The sequence below is a fragment of the Hyla sarda genome, chromosome 5, assembly GCF_029499605.1.
Source record: "Hyla sarda isolate aHylSar1 chromosome 5, aHylSar1.hap1, whole genome shotgun sequence".
Taxonomy (NCBI): Eukaryota; Metazoa; Chordata; class Amphibia; order Anura; family Hylidae; genus Hyla; species Hyla sarda.
Genome location: NC_079193.1, coordinates 24235928 through 24255600, shown reverse-complemented (window position 1 = coordinate 24255600; position 19673 = coordinate 24235928). Strand labels below are relative to the sequence as shown.

At 42.4% G+C, this 19673-nt stretch overlaps 1 protein-coding gene across 1 annotated transcript in view; it reads left to right on the top strand.

Annotated features, from left to right (window-relative positions):
* The window catches only part of VPS50 (VPS50 subunit of EARP/GARPII complex), a 208217-nt gene that overhangs the window by 52182 nt on the left and 136362 nt on the right, over positions 1–19673 (top strand). The window contains exons 4-5 of the mRNA XM_056519010.1: positions 1739–1810; positions 9979–10032. Coding sequence (XP_056374985.1) covers positions 1739–1810; positions 9979–10032 — 126 coding nt within the window. The remainder of the gene's footprint in view (positions 1–1738; positions 1811–9978; positions 10033–19673) is intronic.

The following is a 19673-nucleotide window of genomic DNA, read 5'->3' as shown; positions in this document are numbered from 1 at the left end:
ATAATACTGCCCTTATGTACAAGAATATAACTACTATAATACTGCCTCCTATATACAAGAATATAACTACTATAATACTGCTCCTATATACAAGAATACAACTACTATGATACTGCCTCCTATATACAAGAATATAACTACTATAATACTGCTCCCTATATACAAGAATATAACTACTATAATACTGCTACTATATACAAGAATATAACTACTATAATACTGCTCCTATATACAAGAATATAACTACTATAATACTGCTCCTATGTACAAGAATATAACTACTATAATACTCCTATGTACAAGAATATAACTACTATAATACTGCTCCTATATACAAGAATATAACTACTATAATACTGCCTCCTATATACAAGAATATAACTACTATAATACTGCTCCTATATACAAGAATATAACTACTATAATACTGTCTCCTATATACAAGAATATAACTACTATAATACTGCTCCTATATACAAGAATATAACTACTATAATACTGCTCCTATATACAAGAATATAACTACTATAATACTGCAATCTATGTACAAGAATATAACTACTATAATACTGCTCCTATGTACAAGAATATAACTACTATAATACTGTCTCCTATATACAAGAATATAACTACTATAATACTGCTCCTATATACAAGAATATAACTACTATAATACTGCTCCTATATACAAGAATATAACTACTATAATACTGCTCCTATGTACAAGAATATAACTACTATAATACTGCTCCTATATACAAGAATATAACTACTATAATACTGCTCCTATATACAAGAATATAACTACAGTGGTCCCTCAACATATGATATTAATTGGTTCCGGGAGGACCATCATATGTTGAAACCATCATATGTCGAGTACATATGTCTATGTAAAAATGGTAATTGGTTCTGGGGCCTCTGAACCATTGTATGTTGAATACATATCTCTATGGGAAACTGCTAATTGGTTCTGGGATGATCATTGTATGTGGAGTGTATGGGGAGTGTTTAACAAACCAGGGTGCCTCCAGCTGTTGCACAACTACAACTCCCAGCATGCATGTACAGCCATTGACTGTCTGGGCATGCTGGGAGTTATAGTTTTGCAACAGCTGGAGGCACACTGATAGGGAAACATTGATGTATGGGGTGTATAGTGTGTATATGTATTGTATGTGATGTGTGACATCGCATACAGTACTGTACAGTTCTTTAAATACCTTCAGGGGGGACAGAATGTCCTTCATTACCATCCTGCCGACTACAGCTCTATAGGAAAGGAAGGGGAGGGCAGCCAGCAGCTCATTGGATGCCTGCAGCAAGATGCTGCAGGCTATTGGCTATGGCTGCACTGGGGGGGCGGGGCTTACACGGAGCTCACAGTGGAAGCCTGTATGAGTTAGCAGGACAGCATGTGAGTAACAGGAGGCAGAACGGGGCACACGGGGCACATTAAACAACTATCTGTCAGTTGCTGAAGTTGTCAGCGCTGTCAGATAGCTGTTTGTACGATGGACCCGACAGACAGCAGCATCATATGTCGATGCTGCCTTCAACATATCATGGGCTCTGAGAGGCCATCATATGTTGAAATGATCATATGTCGGGGCCATCATAAGTCGGGGGGTCACTGTACTATAATACTGCCTCCTATGTTTGTTTTGCACTTGTAGTTGTAATATTGTTATATTTGTAGGCCTGATTTATGTGTGTTCTTGTTTCTCCCCCTGTATAGAAGCTGCCCCCAGTACTCACGCTACATGAGATTGAGGAATACAGAGAGAAGCTGAAGAGGCAGCAGGCTGCAGTGAGTATAATACTTTTATATAGGCGCTGATCCTGATTTATTCTGCTCTCTGCTCAGGTTGTGCTATTATTAGACAGGCTGTAATTCTGCTTTGTCAATGAAGAGCCGGGGGCATCAGTGGCTGCGCGCTCTCCGTAAAGCCCACTTGGACTTTTCAGTACTTAATGGATATCACTCAATTTACATCTCAAACAATTTCACAATCTCTGAGCCCAGGAGACGCTGCAGAGCAGGAAAACACTAACTCTCTATAATACGGGGAGGAACGAGCTTAAGACATCAATCAAACTTCAAAAATCCATTTCAAAATGTTTTTTCCCTACAGTGTAAACCCTTTGGCGCAATTCTTAAAGGACCAATTGTTCTTATTTAATTTGCACATTTACTTGAGGCCGGGTGTAATAAGAGATTCTGAAAATGACAGTTCACTGCAATACTGTGAATTGCAGTGTACTGCAAATTTTTTTTATAAAAAAAATTAAAAAAAAGTTTAAAAAAATATATAGTACACCCCTCTATACAGTGACCCCCCCCCCCCGACCTACGATGGCCCCGACATACGATCATTTCAACATATGATGCTTTTGTATGTTGGGGCCATCGCATAAACGGCTATCTGGCAGTGATGACTGCTTCAGCTGCCACCGGATAGTCGTTTACGGTGCCCCGTGTGCTCCGGTGATGGTCACTTACCTGTTCTCGGGGCTCCGGCGCGTCCTCTTCGGGATCCTCTGCATCGTCGGCACTCTCCATCGTCGCCATCGCGTCGCTGCGCACGCCGTCCCGTCATCCAATAGGAGCGGCGTACGTAGCGACGTGATGGCGGCGATGGAGAGCGAGGATGATGGGGAAGCAGAGGCCTTGTCGGAGCGTCGGGGACACCTCTGGGATGCGGCGACAGCGATGGATGGCGACATCCAGGGCAGCGGTGACGAGCGGTGACGGTCCGGAGCGGTGGGGATAGGTGAGTACAACTTCCTCTAACAGTGGTCTTCAACCAGCGAACCTCCAGATGTTGCAAAACTACAACACCCAGCATGCCCGGACAGCCAACGGCTGTCCGGGCATGCTGGGTGTTGTAGTTTTGCAACATCTGGAGGTCCGCAGGTTGTAGACCACTGTCCTATACTTTACATTGCACGGATCCCTCAACATACGATGGTTTCAACAAACGATGGTCTGTTTGGAACGGATTATCATCGTATGTTGAGGGACCACTGTATTAACAATTATGAAATACCCTTTTCCCATTTAAAAAATAAACAAAAAATAAATAAATTAAATAAAATTATTTTTTGTTCAGCTTGCACCTCAAAAAGCATGGATTAAAAAGCCATTGAAAAGTCCCTTCTACCCCGGAATTGTATCAATAAAAAATAGGGCTCACTCAGCCAAAAAACAAGCCGGAACACAGCTCTATAGATGGAAACATTTTAATTATGCAGTGGAGGGGGGCAGATTTTTTTTTTTTTTTTTTTTTTAAGGAGATGTCAGGTGCTCACTTTTCTTATTTTATCCGTTCCGGGCTGAAAGAAAACAAATTTTCTCTTGCCTGCCTAGGCTCCCCCGGTGCTCCGGTACAGGTGTTCGGTCCCCGGGCTGTATTCTTACTTCCTGTTAGCCCGGCACGTCACACGGAGCTTCAGCCTATCACCGGCCGCAGCGATGTCCCGCCTCGGCCAGTGATAGGCTGAAGCTCCGTGTGACGTGCCGGGCTAGCAGGAAGTAAGAAGAATTCAGCCCGGGGACCGAACACCTGTACCGGAGCACCGGGGGAGCCTAGGCAGGCAAGAGAAAGCTTATTTTCTTTTTTTTTTGCAGCCCGGAACGGATACAATAAGAAAAGTAAGCACCGGACATGTCCTTTAAGTTGTAACAAAGAAATAACAGAAGCTGTATAAAGTTAGTGTAGTAATCGCTATAACAACACTGTTTGCTAATAACATATCACTTTTACTGCGTGGTGAATTCTTGATAACCCTCCCACAAAACATACAGGTAGGTGTGTGTGTATGTGTGTGTGTTTTTTTTTTTTTTCCATTCCTTTTTACAACCTTTTTTTTATTGGTTTAAAGGGGTATTCCAGGCAAAACCTTTTTTTTATATATATCAACTGGCAGATTTGTAAATTACTTCTATTAAAAAATCTTAATCCTTCCAATAGTTATTAGCTTCTGAAGTTTTCTGTCTAAATTCTCAATGATGATGTCACGTCCCGGGAGCTGTGCATGATGGGAGAATATCCCCATAGGAACTGCACAGCTCCCGGGACGTGAGTTATCAGAGAGCAGTTAGGCAGAAAACAACAACTCAACTTCAGAAGCTAATAACTATTGGAAGGAAAATAAGTTAATAAGCTATCAGATGGCTCTGTTATTGGGGGAAAAAAAGATAATGGTCAATTATGAAAATAAATAGATATGTAACTATTCATATGAGTATGTGTTAAAGGGGTACTCCGATGAAAAACATTTTTTTTTCTAATCAACTGGTGCCAGAAAGTAAAAAATTACTTCTATGTAAAAATCTTAATCCTTCCAGTACTTACCAGCTGCTGTATACTACAAAGGAAGTCTTTTTTTGTCTGACCACAGTGCTCTCTGCTGACACCTCTTTCCATGTCAGGAACTGTCCAGAGCAGGAGAGGTTTGCTATGGGCATTTGTTCCTGCTCTGGACAGTTCCTGACATGGACAGAGGTGTCAGCAGAGAGCACTGTGGTCAGACAGAAAAGAACTACACAACTTCCCATGGAGCATACAGCAGCTGATAAGTACTGGAAGGATTAAAATCTATTTAACTTTCTGGCACCAGTTGATTTAAAAAAAATGTGTTATCCACCGGAGTACCCCTTTTAAGATAAGATTACTTATTCCATTAACCGTGTAATACTCCGTTTCTCCTGTGGTGGCACTGCTGGGAAATGGAACACTGTCTTCCCTGATCACAGATGATCGCCGGATGTCAGTGTCGTGAAACAACCGGACATAATCTTGTTGTTAGGAAACCTATTGTAATTTAAGGAGCACACAGGGAATTTTCTTTTGCCTATATAGTGCAGCACTGGTTATTATTAGAGAATAATGTGTAGGTGCTTGTGAATGCCGGCATGAATTTGCAGCTGTATTGTTTGCACTACATTGACTACATTCCCCATGAATCCTCTGGCTTTGTAGAGAGAGGAGGTGGAGTCTCATCACTGCACCTGATCATCTACTTAGTTTGCTGGTGCTGGAGAGGCTGTGTTAACCCATTGGATTTTTACTGCAATTATCACATATTTCTACTGCTTTTTGGCTTTTTTTTGTCAGATTTTTTTTTTTTTTTAAATTACCCATTTTATTCCAAGGACAGCAAAATTTTTGTCGTGATTTTTGAAAACCATGGAAAAAATTGAAAAACACAATAAGGAAGATTTATTTAAACCTGTTTAGAGGAAAGGTTGCTGAGTTTCCCATAGCAACCAATCAGATTGCTTATTTCATTTTTAAAAAAGGCCTGTGAAAAATGAAAGCAGTGATCTGATTGGTTGCTATGGGCAACTGGGCAACTTTTCCTCTAGACAGGTTTTGATAAATCTCCCCCAATTTGTGTAAACACAGCCTCCAGGAGGTGTATAACTACTAAATATCCTGATCCCATAGAGATAGTAGCAGTATACAGATAGAGCTGGAGAGGAGGTGAATAACTACTAAATATCCTGATTCCGTAGAGATAACAGCAGCAGTATGCAGATAGAGCTAAAGGGGAGGTGTAACTACTATATATCCTGATCTCATAGAGATAGCAGCAGCAATATACAGATAGAGCTGGAGGGGAGGTGTATAACTACTAAATATCCTGATCCCATAGAGATAACAGCAGCAGTATACAGATAGAACTGGAGGTGGAGGTGTATAACTACTATATATCCTGATCCCATAGAGATAGTAGCAGTATATTGATAGAGCTGGAAAGGAGGTGTATAACTACTAAATATCCTGACTCCATAGAGATAACAGCAGCAGTATGCAGATAGAGCTGGAGGGGAGGTGTAACTACTATATATCCTGATCTCATAGAGATTGCAGCAGCAATATACAGATAGAGCTGGAGGGGAGGTGTATAACTACTAAATATCCTGATCCCATAGAGATAACAGCAGCAGTATATAGATAGAGCTGGAGGGGAGGTGTAACTACTATATATCCTGATCTCATAGAGATTGCAGCAGCAATATACAGATGGAGCTGGGAGAGGTCTGGAAACAAGCAGGAGTGATCAGAAGGGTGAATATGGCATCCTTTAGTGCACGGCAATCAGCTGATCCACTTCCTGAGACATATTAAACACTAATTTTCTGTGGCTCAGGCTGGTGATCACATGATCCAATTACAGTGAGGAAACCCATGGATGCAGCTGTGCTGGAATAAAACAGATGGCACTGTAGGACTAGTAATGGTGAGTGTAAAAAAAAAAAAAAAAATCTGTAGTGCGTTTTTAAAGCAATTTTTCAAATAGGCCTTCCTTTTATTTTCTGCATCTATCTATTGTATCTATTATTGACATTTTATAATTCAGACCCCCCACATATAAGATACACCTGTTTACCATAGATAAGTCTCCAGTAATGTAGACCGCCGCGTGCGTGTGACCCCTTTTCCTCAGTAAACCCCTCCAGTGATCTTGGGAACATTCTCCATGTGACAGGTCGGAATTAGTTATGACAGCTCGGGATGATGGGATGAGATTCCCCGTAATGTGATGTGGCACTTACATGATGTTCGTCTTTGAAGGCTGGAGAGATTGGATGGTAGAGCGCTGTCGTCTCTTTAAGCGTGGCATGTATACTGCGGAGCTGCCAATAAATAGAATTGTCTCCAGCGTGACTAAATTCCCTCACAAATCCTGACGGTAAGCCTTCTTCTGCCGCGTTCGCTCCCCCCGCCCTGAGGTTATTGGATTACGGAGCGCGCACGTCTCTTTTTTTCCTTCTAAATGATTTTCTTTGTTTCTGTAAAGTAAATAAGTTAGGTCTTTGTGTTTTTCGGAATAAGACGCGACGTGAATGTAGATGTGAGATCCGCTGTCGCCTGGAACATTTTACTAAATTAAATTAGAATATCATTCCGCACCCGGAGTTTCAGATTGGCTCTGCCTTCCATTTATACAGGGCATGGATCATTTTGTGGACCTGACGTTTGTTCCGTAAATAATAGACCAAAAATGTTCTGAGTTTTTTTTTTTTTTTTTATGTATTTTTATTTTTATTGTTTTTCTTAATTTCATTATAATTTTTTTTAATTAACTTTATTTTCCCACAATATTTGCAAAGTTGTTTCTTAGCCTTGTGATCCATGGTTCTTGTTTGTCCTCCTTTGTTCTACCGGATTGGGCCTCATCGAGAACAATTTTTTTTTAAATCAACTGGTGACAGAAAGTTACCGTATTTTTCGCCGTATAAGACGCACTTTTTCTTCCCCAAAACTGGGGGGAAAAAGTGGGTGCGTCTTATACGGCGAATACACCCCTATCGCGGCGGTCCCTGCGGCCGTCAACGGCCGGGACCCGCGGCTAATACAGGACATCACCGATTGTGGTGATGCCCTGTATTAACCCTTCAGACGCGGCGATCAAAGCTGACCCCCGCGTCTGAAGGGAAAGTGACGCTAACCCGGCTGTTCAGTCGGGCTGTTCGGGACCGCCGCGATTTCACCGCCCGAACAGCCCAACTGAATAGCCGGGTTAGTGCTTACAGGACACCGGGAGGGACCTTACCTGCCTCCTCGGTGTCTTCTCCGTTCAGGGATCCCCTGTATGGCCGGCGCTATCCTTCCTGGTCATCACGTCGTCGCTTACGTGCGTCGGCGTGCGTAACAACGTGATGGCGGCGACGGAGAGCAAGGATACCTGGCTGGCAGCAGAGATGTTCCGGAGCGACGGGGACACGGCGACAGCGATGGAGCGACATCCAGGGCAGCGGTGACGGGTCCGGAGCGGCGGGGACACCTGAGTATTACCTCCTATGCAGTGGTCTTCAATCTGCGGACCTCCAGATGTTGCAAAACTACAACTCCCAGCATGCCCGGACAGCCAACGGCTGTCCGGGCATGCTGGGAGTTGTAGTTTTGCAACATCTGGAGGTCCGCAGGTTGAAGACCACTATTGGGTTCAAAATCTTTTTTTTTTTTTTTTAAGATTTTGCACCTATAAATTGGGTGCGTCTTATACGCTGGTGCGTCCTATAGGGCGAAAAATACGGTAATTTCTTCTATGTAAAAATCTTAATCCTTCCAGTACTTATAACCTGCTGTATGCTCCAAAGGAAGTCCTTTTTTTTAAATTTCCTTTCTGTCTGACCACAGTGCTCTCTGCTGACACCTCTGTTCATGTCATGAACTCTCCGCAGCAGGATAGGTTTGCTATGGGGATTTGCTCCTACTCTGGACAGTTCCTGAGATGGACAGAGGTGTCAGCAGAGAGCACTGTGGTCAGATAGAAAGGAAATTCAACAAGAAAAGAACTTCCTCTGGAGCATACAGCAGCTGATTAGTACTGGAAGGATTAAGATGTTTAAATAGAAGTAATTTACAAATCTGTATAACTGGCACCAGTTGATTTAAAAAAAAAAAAAAAATTTCCGCTGGAGTACCCCTTTAATACATCTCTATGGGATAGCCAGAGCACTGCATTCGGCAGTCTCTGGCTCTGCCATAGCGATGTATTGAGGGGGCGTGTGTCGGCCACTGCTTAGTGCGGAGGTCAAACACGCCCCCTCCTGCGGACTGCCGGGGCCCCTAACGGGAGATTGCGCGGGTCCCGGAAGTCGGACCCCCACTTGTCTGAAACTTATCCCTTATCCTGTAGATATGGGATAAGTTTTGCTATCCTGCAGTACTCCTTTAAAGGGGTACTCCGGTGGAAAACCTTGTTTTTTTTAAATCAACTGGTGCCAGAAAATTTGTAAATTACTTCTATTAAAAAATCTTCACCCTTCCGGTACTTATTAGCAGCTGTATGCTAGAGAGGAAATTCATTTCATTTTGATTTTTATTTTTTTTTGTCTTGTCCACAGTGCTCTCTGCTGACACCTGATGCCCGTATCAGGAACTGTCCAGAGCAGGAGAAAATCCCCATAGCAAACCTATGCTGCTCTGGCGGTTCCTGACACGGACAGAGGTGTCAGCAGAGAGCACTGTGGACAAGACAAAAAAGAAATTCAAAAAGAAAATAATTTCCTCTGTAGCATACAGCTGCTAATAGGTACTGGAAGGATTGAGATTTTTAAATAGAAGTAATTTTTAAATCTGTTTAACTTTCTGGCACCAGTTCATTAAAAAAAAAAAAAGTTTTCCACCGGAGTACCCCTTTAAAGAAGATATACTATGCCCAAAAACGTAATCCCTTTCTGCAGGATAGGGGATACATTTTAGATCGTGCTGCAATCTCCTGTACGGGGCCCCGGATTTCTCTGGGAACGGGGTGTGTAGACCCCTGCACGAAGTGGCGACCGACACGCCCCCTCCATATATTTTTATGGGAAAGCCACTTGGCTATCTTAGGCTGGGTTCACACCACGTTTTCTTAAATACGGCTCACGTATACGGTTGGGAGGAGGGGGGCGGGGCTTAATCGCGGCACCAGCACTCAGCCGTATTCGGGAACCGTATTTAATGCAAGTCTATGAGCCAGCCGGACTGAACCGCAGCCTCCGGTTGGCTTCGTTTTCGGCCACGTTTTTGCCTGCGGTCGGGAAACCGCATACGGCCGAAAACGAAGCCGACCGGAGGCTGCGGTTCACTCCGGTCGGCTCATAGACTTGCATTAAATACGGTTCCCGAATACGGCTGAGTGCGGGTGCCGCGATTAAGCCCCGCCCCCCTCCTCCCAACCGTATACGGGAGCCGTATTTAAGAAAACGTGGTGTGAACCCAGCCTTAGGCTCTCCCATAGAGATATAAAGGACACGTATCGTGCCCAAAAACGTATCCCCTATCCGAAGGATAGGGGATACGTTTTTGGGCACGATACGTCTCCTTTAAATTAACCCTAACCTACCCCCGATTGCGAGGGTCAGGGTTTTTGTCTAAAGTCTCATGAAAGTCTATGGGACTTTCGGTACTTTACTCCACAAACTCCGCTCTGCCTCTGCACATTTCTAATCTGTATTTTATGTTTGAATTGTTTTAGGTTTCCAGAAAAGTTGCAGATCTGATTCTAGAAAAGCAGCCTTCCTATGTCAAGGTAAGCTGCAACACCATTCTTTTTTTTTTTCCTGCTAAAAATAACACAGATCTATACAATAGTCCCTCAAGTTACAATATTAATCGGTTCCAGGACGACCATTGTATGTTGAGACCATTGTATGTTGAGACCAGAACTCTATGGAAACCTGGTAATTGGTTCTAAAGTCACCAAAATGTCATCCAAAAAATAGGAAAAAGTGAGGATTGAACAAAAATAAGTAGATAACTAATATAGATAAAGCAAGTCCTTCCATATAAAAGTAATAAAGATCTGCTGGGAGCTGTAATCACTGTCTATGTAGAGGACAGGAGCTTCTTCAGGGTCCTGTACTGTACACAGTGTCCTAAACCTGGTGTCCAAAGGAGCAGCTAAGGCTGCATTCACACTTCGTTTTTACATTACGGTTGCCAGATCCGGCTGGGGGAGGGGCAAACCGGGCTCTCCCGTACCCCAGCCTGACCAGCGCTGAACTCCATTTACTACGGTTTTAGTATACTACGGTTTTAGGTCCGGTCACAAAACCGGATACGGGTCAAAAATGAGCCGACCGGAGTTTGACTCCGGTCGGCTCATTAAAGTAAATTGAGTTCAGCGCTGGTCCGGCTGGGGTACAGGAGAGCCCGGTTTGCCCCTCCCCCAGCCAGATCCGGCAACCGTAATGTAAAAACAAAGTGTGAATGCAGCCTTACCCTGGCTCAGGTAAAGGGTACAGAACATGTGATGCCTCCCTGTACTGTAGGGGGCGCTACCAGACAGCAGTCAGTGCATACACTTCAGTAATACAGGGGTTTTACCAGTGAATGCCCATTCTGATTGGTCGGTTCTTCCAGCCATAGATCTGGACTGTCCGTATATTGTATGTTGAGTCTGGTTTCAGGTTACGATGATCCAGAAAAGACCATTGTATGTTGAAACTATTGTGTGTTGAGGCCATTGTAAGTTGAGGGATCACTTTATAGTCATTTGCTTTTTATCTAGATGTTCTGTCCTATATTGTCTGTATTACCAGTCTCTGTTATCTTGTTATTTCTATTAAAGAGGGCCTATCGGTTCTCCTCCGCTACACCATACCCTACCCTTAAAGGGGTACTCCCGTGGAAAACTTTTATTTATTTATTTTAAATCAACTGGTGCCAGAAAGTTAAACAGATGTGTAAATTACTTCTATTAAAAAACCGTAATCTTTCCAGTACTTTTTAAGGTCTCTTTACTACAGAGGAAATGGTTTTCTTTTTGGGACACAGAGCTCTCTGCTGACATCATGAGCACAGTGCTCTCTGCTGACATCTCTGTCCATTTTAGCAACTGTCCAGAGCAACATATGTTTTCTATGAGGATTTTCTCCTACTCTGGACAGTTCTTAAAATGGACAGAGATGTCAGCAGAGAGCACTGTGGTCATGATGTCAGCAGAGAGCTCTGTGTTCCAAAAACAAAACCATTTCCTCTGTAGTATTCAGCAGCTAATAAGTACTGGAAGGATTAAGATTTTTTAATAGAAGTAATTTACAAATCTGTTTAACTTTCTGGCACCAGTTGATAAAAAAAAAAAAAATTTCCATCAGAGTACCCCTTTAACCCCTTAAGGACTCAGCCCATTTTGGCCTTAAGGACTCAGACAATTTAATTTTTACGCTTTCATTTTTTCCTCCTCGCCTTCTAAAAATCATAACTCTTTTATATTTTCATCCACAGACTAGTATGAGGGCTTGTTTTTTGCGCGACCAGTTGTCCTTTGTAATGACATCACTCATTATATCATAAAATGTATGGCGCAACCAAAAAACACTATTTTTGTGGGGAAATTAAAACGAAAAACGCAATTTTGCTAATTTTGGAAGGTTTTGTTTTCACGCCGTACAATTTATGGTAAAAATGACATGTGTTCTTTATTCTGAGGGTCAATACGATTAAAATGATACCCATTATTATATACTTTTATATTATTGTTGCGCTTAAAAAAAATCACAAACTTTTTAACCAAATTAGTACGTTTATAATCCCTTTATTTTGATGACCTCTAACTTTTTTATTTTTCCGTATAAGTGGCGGTATGGGGGCTCATTTTTTGCGCCATGATCTGTACTTTTTTTTGATACCACATTTGCATATAAAAAACTTTTAATACATTTTTTATAAAAATTTTTTTTATAAAATGTATTAAAAAAGTAGGAATTTTTGACTTTTTTAATTTTTTTTCGTTCACGCCGTTCACCGTACGGGATCATTAACATTTTATTTTAATAGTTCGGACATTTACGCACGCGGCGATACCAAATAGGTCTATAAAAAATGTTTTTTACGCTTTTTGGGGGTAAAATAGGAAAAAACGGACGTTTTACTTTTTTATTGGGGGAGGGGATTTTTCACTTTTTTTTTACTTTTACATTTTTTTACATTTTTTTTTACACTTGAATAGTCCCCATAGGGGACTATTCATAGCAATACCATGATTGCTAATACTGATCTGTTCTATGTATAGGACATAGAACAGATCAGTATTATCGGTCATCTCCTGCTCTGGTCTGCTCGATCACAGACCAGAGCAGGAGACGCCGGGAGCCGCACGGAGAAAGGTGAGGGGACCTCCGTGTGGCATTATGAATGATCGGATCCCCGCAGCAGCGCTGCGGGCGATACGATCGTTCATTTAAATGGCGAACTGCCGCAGATGCCGGGATCTGTATTGATCCCGGCACCTGAGCCATTGCCGGCGGGTCCCTGGCTGCGATCAGCAGCCGGGATCAGCCGCGCATGACACGGGCATCGCTCCGATGCCCGCGGTTATGCTTAGGACGTAAATGTACGTCCTGGTGCGTTAAGTACCACCTCACCAGGACGTACATTTACGTCCTGCGTCCTTAAGGGGTTAAAGCTTTAACGAAATGACTGAACACAGCATCAGATCTGCAGCTTTAAATCCTGCGCATCAAATATGGTCAGGATACTGTAGATGTGAATAGACCCTAAGGCAGTGTTTCCCAAACCAGGGCGCCTCCAGCTGTTGCAAAACTACAACTCCCAGCATGCCCGGACAGCCAACGGCTGTCCGGGCATGCTGGGAGTTGTAGTTTTGCAACAGCTGGAGGTGCCCTGATTAGGAAACCCTGCCCTAAGGGAACTTTTAGAGCGTCCTGACCCATATATTAGTATTTGTTGCTGATTTCCTCCTTTGTAACACTACACATTAAATCTGATTTCTGCGCGGTGCCTCCTGTGTCCCTGGTTAGCGGCGGCTCGACCCCTATACGGTACGGAATGTTAAATGAGAAGACGTCGCGGCTCTCATCCATTCGCGGTCTGCTCGCTGTTCCAGTGATATCGGGGGTCATGCTTGGATGAATACCATCCATCCTGACTTCCACAAATTGCCTTTTTATAAACCATTCTATGACCTCTACCTTCCCTGCAAATTATTTGTTTCAGAGCAGATTAAGGAAAGATTTTGGTCCGATGGCCGAGCTCTACTCGCAGGTTTTTTATTTTATTTTTTCCAATGTTGTTTGTTATTGTTGACCTGCAATGTACTTATCTTTGTTTTTGTTGTTTGCCTCAACATATCAAAACTTTAAAGGGATAATAAATTCCAAAAATGTCCCCTTGTTTGTGTAGATAGATAGATAAGGAGTAGATTATTCCTTATAAAACACTTTTAGGCTGTGTTCACACCACGTTTTTGCTATGCAGTTTCTGTATCAGGTTTTTGATAAAAAAAAAAAATATATAAATAAAATTCCTCAAAACCTGACTAAACTATATCAAAACATGTGTACAAATTTTAATCCGTATACGGTTTGAAAAATGGTGTCCGGTTGCATCCGTTTTTTTAAAGAAAAAAAACGTATACGTTTTTAACTTTTCATTCCATTATGAATAAAGTTTCACTTGTTTGATTGAAATTCCAAGAAAAAAACAGTGCAAAGTCAGAAACCGTATGGTGAAAATCGGATGGAACCATAAGCACATACAGTTCTGTACGGTTCCCATTGACTCCCATGTTAAAAAAAGAAAAAAAGAAAAAAAAAAAGAAAAGTATACGGGTTAATACGGTTTTTCACCCTGACCAAAAACCGTTATAGGTTACGGTTTTGGGTACAGGAAAAAAAACTGACAGAACCGTACAGGATGCAAAACGGACACAACCTGATGCATCTTTTGGCATACGGTTTTCAATAGAGAGTCAATGCATACGGTTTTCAATACGGTTCCGTGCGGTTTTCAAATTGAAAACGTATACGGGAAGTGTATTGCAAAAACGTGGTGTGAACCCGGCCTTAGCTGACATACAAACTGGAAAAAGTACAGATTGTTGTTGTCAATGAATGCAAACTTGATTAATAGGAATGGTCTGTATCCTTTTCATAAAGCAGTGTTTCCCATTGAGGGTGCCTCCAGCTGTTGCAAAACTACAACTCCCAGCATGCCCGGACAGCCAAAGGCTGTCCGGGCATGCTGGGAGTTGCAGTTTTGCAAAAGCCGGAGGCACCCTCATTGGGAAACACTGTCATAAAAGAAGGCTGCAGCTGCTGTGATATGTGTTGTTAGGTTCTGCAGCAGCCAAGGTATGCATTGTGAGATTCTGCAGCAGCCGAACTATGTATTGTGAGATTCTGCAGCAGCCGAGGTATATGTTGTGAGATTCTGCAGCAGCCGAGCTATGTATTGTGAGATTCTGCAGCAGCCGAGGTATATATTGTGAGATTCTGCAGCAGCCGAGGTATATGTTGTGAGATTCTGCAGCAGCCGAGCTATGTATTGTGAGATTCTGCAGCAGTTGAAGTGTATACTGAGAGGTTTAGCAGCAGCTGAGATGGGCATTGTGATGCTCTGTAGCTGCTGAAGTGGAAACAGTATTACATGCCCGCTGGACCTTCCCAAGGTGATATGTGACAGACCGCTTCAGCAGGAAAAAGGTTAGAAGAGTCATTAACTTAAACATTGAACTTGTATTTATCAGGTCTCCCACTTGTGAGCAGCATGGAGTAAAGGGGGAAATGCTGAGCCTTGTAAAGGAAAACAGCAATAGGATCACAATAAGAAAAGGGGGGTAACATCACAAAAGCATCACTGGTCTAAGCAGTGAACTGCTGCTGATGACAAGCTAAAGAAGGGGGTGGAAGAGAGGGAGATTACATTTAGGAGGCAGCACTGTGCAAATAGTATGAACACAAGTATTTACACAAGGAACAGCTGCACAGAACTTTATGGGTGATCAGAGATGAGAGGGAAGCCTTGATTTACCTTTCACTGTTTGGACTCTATGGAGCAGAGCAATGGACTCTTTTGAGGAGGCAGAAAGGATCCGCTTGCATGCACACAGTTCTGCCTTTCTCCCCGGCATAACACATAACAGTAAATAGTACATTGCATAAAAATGAAAAATGATTTTCCTAGTGGTTAACACCTAAGGATTTATTCTGGGGGGGGGGGGGGGGGTGTTAAGGGGGCATTTAAAATAAATAAATAAAAGTTATTTAAAAATTTGTTAGAATTAACATAGGGTATCACATGGAGGGAAACCGTCTTAAACAGTATTGACCAGTAAAGGAAGAGCTGTCAATCACTTAAGGGGGTGTTAAGGGGGCATTTAAAATAAATAAATAAAAGTTATTTAAAAATTTGTTAGAATTAACATAGGGTATCACATGGAGGGAAACCGTCTTAAACAGTATTGACCAGTAAAGGAAGAGATGTCAATCACTTTATGGGAACACTGTTTATAAGACGGCCCTACATGTTTCTGCATGAGTGGCGGGGGGAGGAAGACTCACAGGCTTTCTGAATAATTAGATGAGGAAAGCAGGTCTCACAGGCTTTTTCTATGAGTGGGTAAGGGAAGCAGTTTCACAACAACTTTAGGGGAACTCCCAAAGGGGTACCCTAGACTAAGGCCCTCCCTATAAAATATAACTTTTATTTGGTGCGAGTTAAAATATGGATTGATACATATATGAACACTGTGTAGTTAGTAAATTGTCCTCTAGGTGTCAGGACCACACTACAATTTAAAACCACAGCTCCAGTCTGTCTCCTATGTAACCTGTATAAAAACCATTCTGCTTATAAAGAAGGTGCACTATTCTTGTAAGGCCCCTCCAGGTTAGAACAATTAATGGTTGTATGGAATATGACTGAAAGGCAGGCTGCTGATTAAAACTACCAAGTTAGCCAGTTCCTTTGACGTTTCGCTGGTTCCCCAGCTTCATCAGAAAGGACTGGTGGCTAAGCCACCAGTCCTTTCTAATGAAGCTGGGGAACCAGCGAAACGTCAAAGGAACTGGCTAACCAGCAAAACGTCAAAGGAACTGGCTAACTGGTAGTTTTAATCAGCAGCCTGCCTTTCAGTCACACTCCATACAACCATTAATTGTTCTAACCTGGAGGGGCCTTACAAGAATAGTGCACCTTCTTTATAGGCAAAATGGTTGTTATACAGGTTACATAGGAGATAGACTGGAGCTGTGGTTTTAAATTGTAGTGTGGTCCTGACACCTAGTGGACAATTTACTAACTACACAGTGTTCATATATGTATCAATCCATATTTTAACTTGCACCAAATAAGTTATATTTTATAGGGAGGGTCTTAGTTTAGGGTACCCCTTTGGGGGTTTCCCCTATAGTTGAAATTGTTGTTACCCCTGTACCTCCTGGGGTTTTTGTTATAAATTTGGTAAGGGAAGCCGGACTCACAGGCTTTCTTCATGAGTGGGCAGGCTTTCCCTATAATTAGGCGGAGGCATGAGGACTCCCAGGCTTTCTCTAGAAGTCCTTCCAGCAGTTAAAGGGGTAACTTTTTTTTTTAATCAACTGGTGCCAGAAAGTTAAAACAGATTTGTAAATTACTTCTATTCAAAAATCTTAATCCTTCCAGTACTTATTAGCTGCTGAATACTACAGAGGAAATTATTTTCTTTTTGGAACACAGAGCTCTCTGCTGACATCACGAGCACAGTGCTCTCTGCTGACATCTCTGTCCATTTTAGGAACTGTCCAGAGCAGCATATGTTTGCTATGGGGATTTTCTTCTACTCTGGACAGTTCTTAAAATGGACAGAGGTGTCAGCAGAGAGCACTGTGGTCATGATGTCAGCAGAGAGCTCTGTGTTCCAAAATGGAAATCATTTCCTCTGTAGTAGTCAGCAGCTAATAAGTACTAGAAGGATTAAGATTTTGTAATATAAGTAATTTACAAATCTGTTTAACTTTCTGGCACCAGTTGATGTAAAAAAAAAAAAAGTTTTCCACCGGAGTACCCCTTTAAACAAATTGTTACATTAAAATACAAAATCATATTGTAGCAGACTATGTATCCCCCTGCTCCGGATGCCCCCTCTATCCTATGCCGCTCTTTTTTGGCTTTCCTCATAGAGCAGAGTGGAGTGGTGGACTGATTTCTAGACTTTCTATAACTCCACACTCTGCAGGCTCTGTTTTCTATGGAGAGCCGAGTGAACGTTGGAGACTTCTATGAGTTTGTTTTTAGTGATTTGTGGGGGTCTCAGCATCTGAAGCCCCAGCGATCAGAACACTTTAGACGTTTGTTAAAACACTAGTTACCCTTCAGACCTGACTCTGCCGCCGCCGGACTCGGTGTGCCTGGCACTATCCCTTAATCATTTTTTCCGAGAGAAACAAATTGGAGCAATCTGCATCCAATCTCCAGCGTTCCAAGCAATTTGGAGAAACTAATTTGTTTTTGCTCAATAGGCTTTTTGTATCATGTGTTTGCGCGGGTTACGTCGCTCTGCGGGCGAGCACTCGTATAACACTCAAGTACCACTTCTTCAGATTTTGGAGCCGCTTTCAGCCATTTAGATTTTCTCTGCAATTTTAGCAATAATTGCCCGGTAAGTGAGCGGTTCTGCAGTCCTGGATATTGTGCTGTAGGTCCGGAGTGAAGCGGGTGAGGGGTGAATGTACGAAAACAATAACAACCCCCAATGTTAGATATAGACTTAGCAATTGATGGATGTTATTGGGAGACGCCAAAGCGCCAAATTCTGCCCTGTCCTATATCTCCGCTTTCTTCTCCACTTGCAGCTTTACTTTATACAGTATTTATATTGCCGGTCCCTTGGACAGTTTGGCCTTATGTCCATAATGCATCACTCCACCATGGGCAGTAGCAGCTTGTTTTACATTATTGTCTGTTCAGTCAATAGGGCCCTTAGAACAGTGGTCTAAAACTGTGGCCCTCCAGATGTTGAAAAACTTCAACTCCCAGCATGCCCGGACAGCCAACGGCCATACAGTTTTCTTTAGAAAAACTGATATACAACAGTATGGCAAAAAATGTGGTGTGAACCCAGGGGTAGGAATCGGTTTTCCTCCTTCAATGTGTCTGCAGCATTATGCGCATCTATGGCGCATGTGCAGGATTTTAGTTGGGGTTGATGCTGTAGGCCGAGCCCAATCTGTCCAGTCCAACATGGTGCTGGAGGGTGGAGAATTTTCAGGTGTTGTTTGCCTAGGGCAGTATTTCCCAACCAGGGTGCCTCCAGCTGTTGCAAAACTACAACTAGTAGTAGCACGGTTTGTTCTCTTTTTTTTTTTCCTGTACCCAATACCGTAGCCTACCACGGTTTATGGTCCGGATGAAAAACCGCATGGGAACCGTATACATTGGGAGTCAATGGAAACCGTACAGAACTGTATGTGCGTACGGTTCCATCCGGTTTATGACTTTGTACAGTTTTTTTCTTGGAATTTCAATCAAACAAGTGAAACTTTATTCATAATAGAGTGTAAAGTTAAAAACATATACGTTTTTTTTTTTTCTTAAAAAACGGATGCAACCGGACATCATTTTTCAAACCGTATACGGGTTAAAATTTGTACACACGTTTTGATACAGTTTAGTCAGGTTTTAAGGAATCCGTTTTTCATCCAAAACCTGATACAGGAACTGTATTGCAAAAATGTGGTGTGAACCCGGCCTTATTTCTAACATTTTATAGGACGGTAAAGTATTCATAAAAATTTTCTGGAGCTCCGAAAACGAATGACAAAGATGACGCCGTGACTGACAGCCTTGTTGCTTCTCCTCGCAATTCCTTGGCGGCGATAGATTCTTAAGTGTCTCCGGCACGGAGGGTGTTCGGTGTTAAATCTGTCAGCAGAGGATCCTCGAGGAATAAATGTGATGACATTCTCATTTTAATATGTGAATCAAGTACAGCTTTGCGTTGGAGATTCCGCTACTTTCCGAAGTCATTTTGACATTTCCAGCCCTGCAGATCTTGTACAGGGGTTTCCGTTACCAAAGAAGGGATTCTGCAGTTATCTACTTTAGGGGTCTTTAAAGGGGTACTCCGGTGGAAAACTTTTTTTTTTTTTTTAATCAACTGGTGCCAGAAAGTTAATCAGATTTGTAAATTACTTCTATAAAAAAAATCTTAATTCTTCCAGTACTTCTTAGCAGCTGAATACTACAGAGGAAATTCTTTTCTTTTTGGAACCCAGAGCTCTCTGCTGACATCACGAGCACAGTGCTCTCTGCTGACATCTCTGTCCATTTTAAGAACTGTGTTGCATTGAGGGGGCGTGGTGTGACATCACGAGGGCTGTGACGTCATGACCCCTGCCACCCGCACCCAGCGTTCTAAACGAACCACAGATGCTGCACAGAGATCGTGGG